We start from the raw sequence: 16150 nt of genomic DNA on the forward strand, positions 1-16150 counted from the left end.
GGAGTGCTGGCTAGATACGTTAGCTTACTAGATACATTAATACTGTAGCTAGCCATCTGATAGGAGTGCTGGCTAGATACGTTAGCTTACTAGATATATTAATACTGTAGCTAGCCATCTGATAGGAGTGCTGGCTAGATACGTTAGCTTACTAGATACATTAATACTGTAGCTAGCCATCTGATAGGAGTGCTGGCTAGATACGTTAGCTTGCTAGATACATTAATATTGTAGCTAGCCATCTGATAGGAGTGCTGGCTAGATACGTTAGCTTACTAGGTACATTAATACTGTAGCTAGCCATCTGATGGGAGTGCTGGCTAGATACGTTAGCTTACTAGGTACATTATTAGCTTTAGGTTAGTTGTTTTTAAGCTCAACATGAAGATTTCCACCAAGTAAGTTGCCTCTCCAATCATCACTCTCACTCGCTTGGGCAAGGCACATTTAAGGTACACTCGGATGTGACAATGTAAAACGTCATTCAAGGGCTGAGGGTTTAGGGCTGAGGGTTTAGGGCTGAGGGTTGAGGGTTTAGGGTTTGAGGGTTTAGGGTTTGAGGGCTTAGGGCTGAGGGTTTAGGGCTGAGGGTTTAGGGCTGAGGGTTTAGGGCTGAGGGCTGAGGGTTTAGGGCTGAGGGTTTAGGGCTGAAGGTTTAGGGCTGAGGGCTGAGGGCTGAGGGCTTAGGGTTTAGCGCTGAGGGTTTAGGGCTGAGGGCTTAGGGCTGAGGGCTTAGGGCTGAGGGTTTAGGGCTGAGGGTTTAGGGCTGAGGGTTTAGGGCTGAGGGTTTAGGGCTGAGGGTTTAGGGCTGAGGGTTTAGGGCTGAGGGTTTAGGGCTGAGGGCTTAGGGTTTAGGGCTGAGGGTTTAGGGCTGAGGGATTTAGGGCTGAGGGTTAAGGGCTGAGGGTTTAGGGCTGAGGGCTTAGGGCTGAGGGCTTAGGGCTGAGGGCTTAGGGCTGAGGGCTGAGGGCTTAGGGCTGAGGGCTGAGGGCTGAGGGCTGAGGGCTGAGGGCTTAGGGCTTAGGGCTTAGGGCTTAGGGCTGAGGGCTTAGGGCTTAGGGTTTAGGGCTGAGGGTTTAGGGCTGAGGGCTGTCTACTTTGAGTTTGAAACGCAGCCAAACATTCCAACCACAAAACAGGAGAAACTACCCAGAACCCAACAGGTTCAGCCTGATCCCCAGTAAGACCAGTGAGTCATAATAGGAAATAAACGACAGGGAGAAAGAGAGAGGAGAAGTTAACACATGACCAAGGGGGGGGGGGGGCAGAGAGAGGAGAAGTTAATACATGACCAAAGGGGGGGGGGGGGCAGAGACAGAGAGAGAGAACACAGTGCTGATTTGTTGACCTTTGCTTCTATGTCTCTGTGAGCCAGAACTCCCGCTATTACAGTCACGAGGCAACACACACAGCTACACACAATCTCTCACCACACTGTGTGATGTAGTCAATGCAGCGGTCCACTACAACAGGGATGTCAGTCTCAGTTAGTTGCTGTTGACTAAGAGAGTCTCCTGCACTGCCTGCTGCTCTCTGCATGGACACACACCAACCCTGGAAGTCAAGCTTCCTCTCCCCCTCGATGTACAGAGTCCTGGAGAGAGGGAGGTAGGGGGGGTAGGGAGAATGAGAGGGAGGGAGGGAGGAGGTAGGAAGAATGAGAGGGAGGGAGGGAGAAGGGAGGTAGGAAGAATGAGAGGGAGGGAGTGAGACAGTGGAGTAGGTAGAAAGAGGGAGGGAGAGGAAGGAATGAAAGCTCTTTAGTGGGTCAATATACAGTTCTAGTCTGAAGTTTATATACACCTTAGCCAAAAACATTTAAACGCAGTGTTTTACAATTCCTGACATTTAATTCTAGTAAAAATTCCCCGTCTTAGGTCAGTTAGGATCACCACTTTATTTTAAGAATGTGAAATGTCAGAATAATAGTAGAGAGAATGATTAATTTCAGCTTTTATTTCTTTCAACACATTCCCAGTGGGTCAGATGTTTACATACACTCAATTAGTATTTGGTAGCATTGCCTTTAAATTGTTTAACTTGGTTCAAATGTTTCGGGTAGCCTTCCACAAGCTTCCCACAATAAGATGGGTGAATTTTGGCCCATTCCTCCTGACAGAGCTGGTGTAACTGAGTCAGGTTTGTAGGCCTCCTTGCTCGCACACATGCTTTTTCAGTTCTGCCCACAAATGTTCTATAGGGTTGAGGTCAGGGCTTTGTGATTGCCACTCCAATACCTTGACTTTGTTGTCCTTAGCCATTTTGCCACAACTGTGGAAGTATGCTTGGGGTCATTGTCCATTTGGAAGACCCATTTGCGACCAAGCTTCAACTTCCTGACTGATGTCTTGAGATGTTGCTTCAATATATCCACATAATTTTCCTGCCTCATGATGCCATCTATTTTGTGAAGTGCACCACTCCCACAACATGATGCTGCCACCCCCGTGGTTCCCGGTTGGGATGGTGTTCTTTGGCTTGCAAGCCTCCCCCTTTTACCTCCAAACATAACAATGGTCATTATGGCCAAACAGTTCTATTTTTGTTTCATCAGACCAGAGGACATTTCTCCAAAAAGTACGATCTTTGTCGCCATGTGCAGTTGCAAACAGTAGTCTGGCTTTTTTATGGCGGTTTTGGAGCAGTGGCTTCTTCCTTGCTGAGCGGCCTATCAGGTTATGTCGATATAGGACTCGTTTTACTGTGGATATAGATACTTTGTACCTGTTTCCTCCAGCATCTTCACAAGGTCCTTTGCTGTTGTTCTGGGATTGATTTGCACTTTTCGCACCAAAGTACGTTCATCTCTAGGAGACAGAATGCGTCTCCTTCCTGAGCGGTATGACGGCTGCGTGGTCCCATGGTGTTTATACTTGTGTACTATTGTTTGTACAGATGAACGTGGTACCTTCAGGCGTTTGGAAATTGCTCTCAAGGATGAGCCAGACTTGTGGAGGTCTACATTTTTTTTCCTGAGGTCTTGGCTGATTTCTTTTGGATTTTCCCATGATGTCAAGCAAAGAGGCACTGAGTTTGAATGTAGGCCTTGAAATACATTCACAGGTACACCTCCATTTGACTCAAATTATGTACATTTGCCTATCATAAGCTTCTAAAGCCATGACATAATTTTCTGGAATTTTCCAAGCTGTTTAAAGGCACAGTCAGCTTAGTGTATGTAAACTTCTGACCCACTGGAATTGTGATACAGTGAAATAATGTCTGTGAACAATTGTTGGAAAAGTGACTTGTGTCATGCACAAAGTAGATGTTCTAACCCACTTGCCAAAACTATAGTTTATTAACAAGAAATGTGTGGAATGGTTGAAAAGGAGTTTTAATGACTCCAACCTAAGTGTATGTAAACTTCCCACTTCAACTGTAATAGCGCTAATGTCAGCACATTAAAACCATCTCATTTCGCCACCTATTCAGTCCTGTTTCAACTCTTCCATTTCACTGAACAAACAACAAAAAGAAAGTAAACATAAATGCTGTTAAAACGTCAGAGGCCATGTGGCAGCATCATCCTCTCACCTGCCTCTCTCCACCAGAACCAGCACCTCATTCTCCTGCTGGATCGCTGGGACAAACACACATTTGGAACCATTTAATGGTGGTACAAAGAGTGTGTGTGTATGTGTGTGTGTGTGTGTGGTCTTGTTCTTCTATGCTTGTGGGGACCTGAAATCCGCAAATGCCCCCACAAGGATAGTAAACTTCTCCCTTGTGGGGACACTTCCCACATTCCCATGAGGACAAAGGCTATTTTAAGCTTAGGGGTCAGATTTAGAGTTAGAGCTAAGCTTAGGGGTCAGATTTAGGGTTAGAGCTAAGCTTAGGGGTCAGATTTAGGGTTAGAGCTAAGCTTAGGGGTCAGATTTAGGGTTAGAGCTAAGGTTAGGGGTCAGATTTAGGGTTAGAGCTAAGCTTAGGGGTCAGATTTAGGGTTAGAGCTAAGGTTAGGGGTCAGATTTAGGGTTAGAGCTAAGGTTAGGGGTCATATTTAGGGTTAGAGCTAAGGTTAGGGAAAGTAGGAATTTAAATGGAAATACATTTTAGGTCCCCACGAGAATAGAAGAAGAATTGTGTATGTGTGCGTGTGTTTGTATGCATGTGTGCGTGTGTGTGTGTGTGCATGTCATGTGCGTACTCACAGAGCTCCTGTAGTTTGCGTAGGTGTATCTCCTCCTCTTCCTCACTGTCCTCGAGGTAGGCATGGAGGGAGGAGCCAACCAGCGCGAACCAGCCAACCCGAGGGCTCTGTAGGTTCAACCCGTCCTTGTACTTTAGCCGGCCAATCCGCTCAAAGCTCAGTCTCAACAGAGCCTCTGCATTGGACGGAATAAACATCTGGGGAGAAGAGGGGGAGTTAAATATGTTTAAGGACCCATCACACGGCTGAGCCTTGATTTCCTAGGTGATGGTCAGTGTGAGTGGTTACCTAGGCAATGGTCAGTGTGAGTGGTTAACTTTTGGTTTTTACCTGGGCGGGGGGGGGGGGCTCAGGACCGAATTTGGGAAACACCGACCTAGTGGTTAGGTGGTTACCTTTTCAAACTTTTCTTGCCCAGGGACCCCCGCCCAGGCAAACCAGCGACCGACGGACCACCATCAGTTGTTAGCAAAAAATAACTAATCACATCTTGTCTTATCAGGTGAATGCAAATGGTAAGTAGAAGAAATCAACATTTTAAAAATAATAGATTTTGACCTCCCCACAGTTCATTGGAAGAGGAAGTATAAACTCTAACATAGTATATTAGCTAGAAAGATACAAATATCTTGGCAGTGTAGAAACACTTTTGTTGTTTTAAAGCTCATTTTCTGCAACTTAAAATCAATTGAGTGGAGAAAACCTTTTGCATTTTTTGAAGCTAATATCCAGCAATTCGACACAGTTTGGCATGGAGTTGTGAGAAAATGTAGCGCTTTTAAAGCTCATTTCCTGCAATTCTATGCATTTTGCCATGGCTAATGCTGTGTTCCTCTGCTCAAACATTAGAACTAAATCAATAGGCATGTGGCCTGAGTACCCGTTTTTTTTAATTCTCTAGCTGTTTCTCAGATGGTATTATTTAAATATATATTTTATCTGGTTTTGGTCATTTAAGTTCACAAAAAAACTGTTTTTCCATCATGAAAATTACCACAGACGGCCCGCCTAATAATTTTTGGTACGGTCATAACCATGTCATAAAAGCTGACATAACCTGTCATAATACTGTCATGACCCATATATTTGGAAGGGCCCCCCCCCCCCCCCCCCCCCGTGCGAAAACATTTGGGAACCCCTGACCTAGATAACGGTCAATGTGAGTGGGCACCTAGGCCAATGGTTCCCACTCACACTCACAAAATCACTGGTGTGCCATGACACTTTTCCAGATCTTTATCATTTTTTGGGAACACTCACTAATAAACGTGTGGAATGCATATGGAAGGTTGACTTGGGAGCACTAGTGGTGGACAGATATACATTACATGGCACATGGTTACATCAGTATGTTTTTTCAAGTCCAATGCGCTCTAGGCTGTTGTCAAACGTTAAAAATGTAACGGGTGAACATCACGAGCAAAGTCATTTGTATCATGAGTAAGGAACTATGAAAATATTTCAAATAAACCTTATTTAATATATAAAAGCTTTTGGTCACAGAAAACAGATGATCTGCAGGATGGATCAGATGGTCATTACCACTAAATAAATTGGGAAATTTACACTACATGTCCAAGTCGTCCAACATCTCATTCCAAAATCATGGGCATTAATATGGAGTTGGTCACCCCTTTGCTGCTACAACAGCCTCCACTCTTCTGGGAAGGTTTTCAACTAGATGTTGAAATATTGCTGCAGGGACTTGCTTCCAGTCAGCCACAAGAGCATTAGTGAGGTCTGGTACTGATGTTGAGCGATTAGGCCTGGCTCGCAGTCGGTGTTCCAATTCACCCCAGATGTGTTCGATGCGGTTGAGGTCAGGGCTCTGTGCAAACTACTCAAATTCTTCCACACCGATCGCGACAAACTATGTCTGTATGGACCTCACATTGTGCCTGGGGGCACTGTCATGCTGAAACAGGAAAGGGCCTTCCCCAAACTGTTGCCACAGAGTTGGAAGCACGGAATCATCTAGAATGTCATTGTATGCTGTAGTATATCACTGGCACTAAGTGGCCTTGTATCACTGGAACTAAGGGGTCTAGCCCAAACCATGAAAAACAGCCCCAGACCATTATTCCTCCTCCTCCAAACTTAAAAGTTGGCACTATGCATTCGGGCAAGTAGCGTTCTCTTGGCATCTGCCAAACCCAGATTAGTCCATCGGACTGCCAGAGGGTGAAGCGTGATTCATCACTCCAGAGAACGCGTTTCCACTGCTCCAGAGTCCAATGGCGGCGAGTTTTACACCAGTCCAGCCGAAGCTTGGTATTGCTCAGGCTGCTTGACCATGGAGACCCATTTCATGAAGCTCCCGACGAACAGTTATTGTGCTGACATTGCATACATAGGCAGTTTGGAACTCGGTAGTGAGTGTTGCAACCGTGGACAAGTTGTACTCGCTACGCTCTTCAGTGATCCCGTTCTGTGAGCTTGTGCGGCCTGCCACTTCTGAGACGTTGTTGCTGGTGGACATTTCTATTCACAATAACAGCACTTACAGCTGACCATGGCAGCTCTAGCAGGGCAGACATATGACAAACTGACATCCTATGATGGTGCCACGTTGAAAGTCACTGAGCTCTTCAGTAAGGCCATTCTACTGCCAATGTTTGTCTATGGAGATTGGTGTATGAAATAGAGCACACAGCCATGCAGTCAGCAACAGGTGAGGCTGGAATAGCCAAATCCACTAATTTGAAGGGGAGAGAAAGATTGACGACCACTGACAGAGGTGACGCCGGTATGCGTGGTTACCTAGGTAAGGGTCAGTGTGTGGTTACCTTGGTGATGGATTTGACCCACTCCTTGTGGCTGTCTTGGTCGTCAGTTCCAAACAGATAGAGACGCTCTGAGTCAGAGTACAGCTCAAACGTGTGGTCATAGCTGAGAGAGAGAGAGAGGAGTACAGCTCAAACGTGTGGTCATAGCTGAGAGAGAGAGAGAGGAGTACAGCTCAAATGTGTGGTCATAGCTGAGAGAGAGAGAGAGAGGAGTACAGCTCAAATGTGTGGTCATAGCTGAGAGAGAGAGAGAGAGGAGTACAGCTCAAATGTGTGGTCATAGCTGAGAGAGAGAGGAGAACAGCTCAAACGTGTGGTCATAGCTGAGAGAGAGAGAGAGAGAGAGGAGTACAGCTCAAACGTGTGGTCATAGCTGAGAGAGAGAGAGAGAGAGAGAGAGAGGAGTACAGCTCAAACGTGTGGTCATAGCTGAGAGAGAGAGAGAGAGAGAGAGAGAGAGAGAGAGAGAGAGAGAGAGAGAGAGAGAGAGAGAGGAGTACAGCTCAAACGTGTGGTCATAGCTGAGAGAGAGAGAGAGAGAAGAGTACAGCTCAAACGTGTGGTCATAGCTGAGAGAGAGAGAGAGAGAGAGAGGAGTACAGCTCAAACGTGTGGTCATAGCTGAGAGAGAGAGAGGAGTACAGCTCAAACGTGTGGTCATAGCTGAGAGAGAGAGAGAGAGAGAGAGAGAGAGAGAGAAGAGTACAGCTCAAACGTGTGGTCATAGCTGAGAGAGAGAGAGAGAGAGGAGTACAGCTCAAACGTGTGGTCATAGCTGAGAGAGAGAGAGAGAGAGAGGAGTACAGCTCAAACGTGTGGTCATAGCTGAGAGAGAGAGAGAGGAGTACAGCTCAAACGTGTGGTCATAGCTGAGAGAGAGAGAGAGAGGAGTACAGCTCAAACGTGTGGTCATAGCTGAGAGAGAGAGAGAGAGAGAGGAGTACAGCTCAAACGTGTGGTCATAGCTGAGAGAGAGAGAGAGAGAGAGGAGTACAGCTCAAACGTGTGGTCATAGCTGAGAGAGAGAGAGAGGAGTACAGCTCAAACGTGTGGTCATAGCTGAGAGAGAGAGAGAGGAGTACAGCTCAAACGTGTGGTCATAGCTGAGAGAGAGAGAGAGAGAGAGGAGTACAGCTCAAACGTGTGGTCATAGCTGAGAGAGAGAGAGAGGAGTACAGCTCAAACGTGTGGTCATAGCTGAGAGAGAGAGAGAGAGGAGTACAGCTCAAACGTGTGGTCATAGCTGAGAGAGAGAGAGAGAGAGAGGAGTACAGCTCAAACGTGTGGTCATAGCTGAGAGAGAGAGAGAGAGAGAGGAGTACAGCTCAAACGTGTGGTCATAGCTGAGAGAGAGAGAGAGGAGTACAGCTCAAACGTGTGGTCATAGCTGAGAGAGAGAGAGAGGAGTACAGCTCAAACGTGTGGTCATAGCTGAGAGAGAGAGAGAGGAGTACAGCTCAAACGTGTGGTCATAGCTGAGAGAGAGAGAGGAGTACAACTCAAACGTGTGGTCATAGCTGAGAGAGAGAGAGAGAGAGAGAGGAGTACAGCTCAAACGTGTGGTCATAGCTGAGAGAGAGAGAGAGAGAGGAGTACAGCTCAAACGTGTGGTCATAGCTGAGAGAGAGAGAGAGAGAGAGAGGAGTACAGCTCAAACGTTTAGTCATAGCTGAGAGAGAGAGAGAGGAGTACAGCTCAAACGTGTGGTCATAGCTGAGAGAGAGAGAGAGAGGAGTACAGCTCAAATGTGTGGTCATAGCTGAGAGAGAGAGAGAGGAGTACAGCTCAAACATGTGGTCATAGCTGAGAGAGAGAGAGAGAGGAGTACAGCTCAAACGTGTGGTCATAGCTGAGAGAGAGAGAGAGAGAGAGGAGTACAGCTCAAACGTGTGGTCATAGCTGAGAGAGAGAGAGAGAGAGAGAGGAGTACAGCTCAAACGTGTGGTCATAGCTGAGAGAGAGAGAGAGAGAGAGGAGTACAGCTCAAACGTGTGGTCATAGCTGAGAGAGAGAGAGAGAGAGAGAGGAGTACAGCTCAAACGTGTGGTCATAGCTGAGAGAGAGAGAGAGAGAGAGAGAGAGAGAGAGAGAGAGAGAGGAGTACAGCTCAAACGTTTAGTCATAGCTGAGAGAGAGAGAGAGGAGTACAGCTCAAACGTGTGGTCATAGCTGAGAGAGAGAGAGAGAGGAGTACAGCTCAAATGTGTGGTCATAGCTGAGAGAGAGAGAGAGGAGTACAGCTCAAACATGTGGTCATAGCTGAGAGAGAGAGAGAGAGGAGTACAGCTCAAACGTGTGGTCATAGCTGAGAGAGAGAGAGAGAGAGAGGAGTACAGCTCAAACGTGTGGTCATAGCTGAGAGAGAGAGAGAGAGAGAGAGGAGTACAGCTCAAACGTGTGGTCATAGCTGAGAGAGAGAGAGAGAGAGAGGAGTACAGCTCAAACGTGTGGTCATAGCTGAGAGAGAGAGAGAGAGAGAGGAGTACAGCTCAAACGTGTGGTCATAGCTGAGAGAGAGAGAGAGAGAGAGAGAGAGAGAGAGAGGAGTACAGCTCAAACGTGTGGTCATAGCTGAGAGAGAGAGAGAGAGAGAGAGAGAGAGAGAGAGAGAGGAGTACAGCTCAAACGTGTGGTCATAGCTGAGAGAGAGAGAGAGAGAGAGAGAGAGAGAGAGAGAGAGAGAGAGAGAGAGAGGAGTACAGCTCAAACGTGTGGTCATAGCTGAGAGAGAGAGAGAGGAGTACAGCTCAAACGTGTGGTCATAGCTGAGAGAGAGAGAGAGAGAGAGAGAGAGAGAGAGAGAGAGAGAGAGAGGAGTACAGCTCAAACGTGTGGTCATAGCTGAGAGAGAGAGAGAGAGAGAGAGAGAGAGAGAGAGAGAGAGGAGTACAGCTCAAACGTGTGGTCATAGCTGAGAGAGAGAGAGAGAGAGAGAGAGAGAGAGAGAGAGGAGTACAGCTCAAATGTGTGGTCATAGCTGAGAGAGAGAGAGAGAGGAGTACAGCTCAAACGTGTGGTCATAGCTGAGAGAGAGAGAGAGGGATTGCTAAACAGACTGGTTTAGAGTGATGGAAGACTAGTGTTAGGTAGGTACCCATGTCTCTCTGGTGTGTTGACAGACAGACAGACTATCTCTGTAGACTTCAGGGCACCGTTGGGCGTGGAGGTCTTGTCACTCTCGTAGTAACTAAAGTTCCCATCATTTAACATGCACCAGCGACGACTGAACTCTGCAGAGACAAGAGCAACCAGAGGGGAGACACATCATTCACAGAGAACATCCCTCACAGAGGACACATTTCAACCAAGCTAGCATCACCTTGAGCTAGGTGAGAGGAAAGGACTAGAGGACTAGAGGAAGGGACTAGAGGAAGGGACTAGAGGACTAGAAAACTAGGGGAAGGGACTAGAGGAAGGGACTAGAGGACTAGAAAACTAGGGGAAGGGCCTAGAGGACTAGAGAACTAGGGGAAGGGACTAGAGGAAGGGACTAGAGGACTAGAAAACTAGGGGAAGGGCCTAGAGGACTAGAGAACTAGGGGAAGGGACTAGAGAACTACGGGAAGGGACTAGAGGACTAGAAAACTAGGGGAAGGGACTAGAGGAAGGGACTAGAGAACTAGGGGAAGGGACTAGAGAACTAGGGGAAGGTACTAGAGAACTACGGGACAAGATGACTAGAGAACTACAGGAAGAGACTATAGGACTAGAAAACTAAGGGAAGGGACTAGAGGAATAGAGGAAGGTACTAGAAGACTACAGGAAGGGACTAGAGAACTACGGGAAGGGACTAGAGAACTACGGGAAGGGACTAGAGGACTAGAAAACTAGAGGAAGGGACTAGAGGACTAGAAAACTAGGGGAAGGGACTAGAGGACTAGAGAACTACGGGAAGGGACTAGAGGACTAGAAAACTAGAGGAAGGGACTAGAGGACTAGAAAACTAGAGGAAGGGACTAGAGGACTAGAAAACTAGAGGAAGGGACTAGAGGACTAGAAAACTAGAGGAAGGGACTAGAGGACTAGAAAACTAGGGGAAGGGACTAGAGGACTAGAGAACTAGGGGAAGGGACTAGAGAACTACGGGAAGGGACTAGAGGACTAGAAAACTAGAGGAAGGGACTAGGACTAGAAAACTAGAGGAAGGGACTAGAGGACTAGAAAACTAGGTGAAGGGACTAGAGGAAGGGACTAGAGAACTAGGTGAAGGGACTAGAGGAAGGGACTAGAGAACTAGGTGAAGGGACTAGAGGAAGGGACTAGAGAACTAGGTGAAGGGACTAGAGAACTACGGGACTAGAGAACTAGAGGAAGGGACTAGTGGACTACGGGAAGGGACTAGAGAACTGGGGAAGGGACTAGAGGAAGGGACTACAGGACTAAGGGAAGGGACTAGATGAAGGGACTGCAGGACTAGAGGAAGGGACTACGGGACTAGAGAAAGGGACTAGCGGAAAGGACTCGAGGAAGGGACTACGGGACTAGAGGAATGGACTACGGGACTAGGGAAAGGGACAGGCGGAAAGGACTCGAGTTAGGGACTACGGGACTAGAGGAAGGGACTACAGGAAGGGACTACGGGACTAGAGGAAGTGACTACAGGACATGGGGAAGGGACTAGCGGAAAGTACTCAAGGGACTACGGGACTCGAGCAAGGGACTACGGGACTAGAGGAAGGGACTACGGGACTAGAGGAAGGGACTACGGGACTAGAGGAAGGGACTACAGGAAAGGACTAGCAGAAAGGACTCGAGGAAGGGACTACGAGACTAGAGGAAGGGACTACGGGACTAGATGAAGGGACTACAGGAGTAGGGGAAGGGACTAGCGGAAAGTACTCGAGGAAGGGACTACGAGACTAGAGGAAGGGACTACGGGACTAGATGAAGGGACTACAGGAGTAGGGGAAGGGACTAGCGGAAAGTACTCGAGGAAGGGACTACGGGACTGGAGGAAGGGACTGTAGGAAGGGACTACGGGACTAAAGGAAGGGACTACGGGACTGGAGGAAGGGACTAGAGGAAGGGACTAGGAAGGGACTACGGGACTGGAGGAAGGGACTACGGGACTAAAGGAAGGGACTACGGGACTAGGGGAAGGGACTAGCGGAAAGGACTGGAGGAAGGGACTACGGGACTAGAGGAACGGACTAAAGGAAGGGACTACGGGACTAGGGGAAGAGACTAGCGGAAAGGACTCGAGGAAGACACTGGGAAAGGACAAGAGGACTAAGGAAGAAACTAGGGTGTGTGTGATTGGCTCACCCTCCCTGGCCTTGCGCTCCGTAATAGGCCGGACCATGGAGGCGGTCTTGAAAAGGAAGCCATTGTGAGTGACGGGGTGCTGTGGTGAATAGTGTTGAGGCTCCATGACCCCAGTCACCTCCGACCGAGGCAGCTCTGCAGACACACAACACGCACAGTACTTATTAAACAGGAATAAAACACGCACAGTAATTATTAAACAGGAATAAAACACGCACAGTAATTATTAAACAGGAATAAAACACGCACAGTAATTATTAAACAGGAATAAAACACGCACAGTAATTATTAAACAGGAATAAAACACGCACAGTAATTATTAAACAGGAATAAAACACGCACAGTAATTATTAAACAGGAATAAAACACGCACAGTAATTATTAAACAGGAATAAAACACTCACAGTAATTATTAAACAGGAATAAAACACGCACAGTAATTATTAAACAGGAATAAAACACTCACAGTAATTATTAAACAGGAATAAAACACACACAGTAATTATTAAACAGGAATAAAACACACACAGTAATTATTAAACAGGAATAAAACACTCACAGTAATTATTAAACAGGAATAAAACACGCACAGTAATTATTAAACAGGAATAAAACACACACAGTAATTATTAAACAGGAATAAAACTCACAGTAATGACTAAACAGGAATAAAACATGCACAGTAATAAAACACACAGTAATTATTAAACAGGAATAAACATGTAAATATGTGAATGAATACAAATGAATATGAATATATATGAATAAACATGAGCATGTTATCTGTCAACAGGAGTGTGTATGTACCTGTGTTGAGATTGTGTGAGAGGAACTGGGCCTGTAGTTTCTGGTTGTGTGAGAGTGCCAGGGAGAGGGGGGAGGGACAGTCAGCCTGGCCAGTAGAACAGTTCACATCAGCTCCACAGAACACCAGACACAACGTCTCCAGCACATCACTGCACTGCACGTTTATACACAGGGCCTGGAGAGGGAGAGTGAGAGAGAAAGGGAGAGGGAGAGAGAAAGAGAGCGAGCGAGAGAGAGTGAGAGGGGGGGAAGAGAGGGTAGGAGGGATAATTGTTTCAAATTCAGAAAATGATCACTTTGTCAGTATTATCTAGGAGGAACTAACTTGGCTGCCATGGAATGATGTGATGGTGAGTAGGAGCGTTTTGGTTGAAACAGCAGTAACCAGACTGTCATTGTAGCTGTGCCACAGCAGTATTAGTAAAGTTGTTTCTGAATTCATGGTTCAGGGTCTCAGGCAGTTCTAGAACATTGTGACACATAACCTAGAACATTCCACAACCCTACATTCCAAACCTTACTCCTACCTACAGTCCACCTGTTGTTGTTGTTGGACAAAGCAGTGGTGCAGCTTGACTCAGAGCTGTGGTTCAGAACAATCCACTCTTAGTGTTTCTCAACTGAGACCAATTACACATCTCTGAGGACTTTTAGGTTGAGGGTACAGGGGGGTAAAATCCTCCAGGGTGTAGGGACAGGGGGGTAAAATCCTCCATGGTGTAGGGACAGGGGGGTAAAATCCTCCATGGTGTAGGGACAGGGGGGTAAAATCCTCCATGGTGTAGGGACAGGGGGGTAAAATCCTCCAGGGTGTAGGGACAGGGACAGGGGGGTAAAATCCTCCATGGTGTAGGGACAGGGGGGTAAAATCCTCCAGGGTGTAGGGACAGGGGGGTAAAATCCTCCAGGGTGTAGGGACAGGGACAGGGGGGTAAAATCCTCCTCTCTCTCTACTTATCTCTCTCCTCCTCCCTCCAGTATGTGGAAGCTCAGTCAGATACATCCTCTCACACACAGGTGTGAGCTATAACAACCACAGGAGGGCTGAGCAACAAGAGAAGAAATTGTCCTCTGGGAAAGAATGCGTTTCAAGACTTCCAGCACACACACACACACACACACACACACACACACACACACACAGACACAGACACAGACACAGACACACACACAGAGAGAAAGGAATCCAAGACTCTTACACAATACACAGAGAGAGAGAGAGGGCGAGTTGGAGGAAAAACATACAACATTATATGATGATCTGGTGGTTCTGTCCCCAACCAAGGATGGCCTACAGCAGCACCTATGTGGATCTTCTGCACAGATTCTGTCAGACTGGGCCCTGACAGTAAATCTCAGTAAGACAAAAATAATGGTGTTCCAATCACCAGGACCACAAATACAAATTCCATCTAGACACCGTTGCCCTAGAGCACACAAAAAACTACACATACCTCGGCCTAAACATCAGCACCACAGGTAACTTCCACAAAGCTGTGAACGATCTGAGAGACAAGGCAAGAAGGGCCTTCTGTGCCATCAAAAGGAACATAACATTTGACATAGCAATTAGGATCTGGCTAAAAATATCAGTTACAACCTTTATGGTTGTGAGGTCTGGGGTCCGCTCACCAACCAAGAAATCACAAAATGGGACAAACACCAAATTGTGACTCTGCATGCAGAATTCTGCAAAAATATGCTCCGTGTACAACGTAAAACACCAATAATGCATGCAGAGCAGAATTCGGCCGACACCCGCAAAATTATCAAAATCCAGAAAAGAGCCTTTAAATTCTACAACCACCTAAAAGGAAGTGATTCCCAAACCTTCCATAACAAAGCCATTATCTACAGAGAGATGAACCTGGAGAAGAGTCCCCTAAGCAAACTGGTCCTGGGGCTCTGTTCACAAACACAAACACACCCCACAGAGCCCCAGGACAGCAACACAATTAGACCCAACCAAATCATGAGAAAACAAAAAGATAATTATTTCCAATGTGTCAAGAAATTAACAAAAAAAACAGAGCAAACTAGAATACTATTTGGCCCTAAACAGAGAATACACAGTGGCAGAATACCTGACCAGTGACTGACCCAAACTTAAGGAAAGCTTTGACTATATACAGACTCAGTGAGCATAGCCTTCCCATTGAGAAAGGCCGCCATAGGCAGACCTGGCTCTCAAGAGAAGACAGGCTATGTGCACACTGCCCACAAAATGAGGTGGAAACTGAGCTGCACTTCCTAACCTCCTGCCCAATGTATGACCATATTAGAGACACATATTTCCCTCAGATTACACAGATCCACAAAGAATTCGAAAACAAACCCAATGTTGATAAACTCCCATATCTATTGGGTGAAATACCACAGTGTGCATCACAGCAGCAAGATTTGTGACCTGTTACCACAAGAAAAGGTCAACCAGTGAAGAACAAACACCATTGTAAATACAACCCATATTTATGTTTATTTATTTTCCCTTTTGTATTTTAACTATTTGCACATCATTACAACACTGTATATAGACATAGTATGACATTTGAAATGTCTTTATTCTTTTGGAACTTCTGTGAGAAATGTTTACTGTTATTTTTTATTGTTAATTCCACTTTTGTTTATTATCTACTTCACTTGCTTTGGCAATATGTTTCCCATGGCAATAAAGCCCTTAAATTGAAATTGAATTGCGATATGCTGTCTTTTCTCAAGAGCCAGGTCTGCCTATGTGCACACTGAAACTGAGTTGCACTTCCTAACCTCCTGCCAAATGTATGACCATATTAGAGACACATATTTCCCTCAGATTACACAGACCACAGACCACACAGATCACACAGACCCACAAAGAATTCAGAAGCAAATCAAACAATGACAAACTCGTATGTGTTAGGCGAATTAACGCAGTCTGCAATCACAGCAGCAAGATTTGTGGCCCGTTGCCATAAGAAAAGGGCAACCAGTGAAGCACAAACAACATAAATACAACACATGTTTCAGTTGATTTATTTTCCCTTTCATACTTCAACTATTGGGACATTGTTACTCCACTGTACATAGCCAATAATATAACATTTGAAATGTCTATATTCTTTTAAAACATTTGTGAGTAATGTTTACTAATGTTTAT

The 16150-nt window shown here is 46.2% G+C and overlaps 1 protein-coding gene across 3 annotated transcripts in view; it reads right to left on the reverse strand.

The window, feature by feature from the left end:
- Positions 1-16150, reverse strand: part of LOC120036074 (arf-GAP with Rho-GAP domain, ANK repeat and PH domain-containing protein 1-like) — a 76906-nt gene that overhangs the window by 15885 nt on the left and 44871 nt on the right. For all 3 annotated transcript variants that reach the window (XM_038982531.1, XM_038982533.1, XM_038982532.1), the window contains exons 13-19: positions 13015-13189; positions 12208-12342; positions 10037-10172; positions 6943-7045; positions 4158-4353; positions 3538-3583; positions 1431-1594 (exon numbers count right to left, since the gene is read on the reverse strand). In XM_038982531.1, the coding sequence (XP_038838459.1) occupies positions 1431-1594; positions 3538-3583; positions 4158-4353; positions 6943-7045; positions 10037-10172; positions 12208-12342; positions 13015-13189 (955 nt within the window). The remainder of the gene's footprint in view (positions 1-1430; positions 1595-3537; positions 3584-4157; positions 4354-6942; positions 7046-10036; positions 10173-12207; positions 12343-13014; positions 13190-16150) is intronic.

Source organism: Salvelinus namaycush, unplaced genomic scaffold (assembly GCF_016432855.1).
Source record: "Salvelinus namaycush isolate Seneca unplaced genomic scaffold, SaNama_1.0 Scaffold12, whole genome shotgun sequence".
NCBI classification, from domain to species: Eukaryota; Metazoa; Chordata; class Actinopteri; order Salmoniformes; family Salmonidae; genus Salvelinus; species Salvelinus namaycush.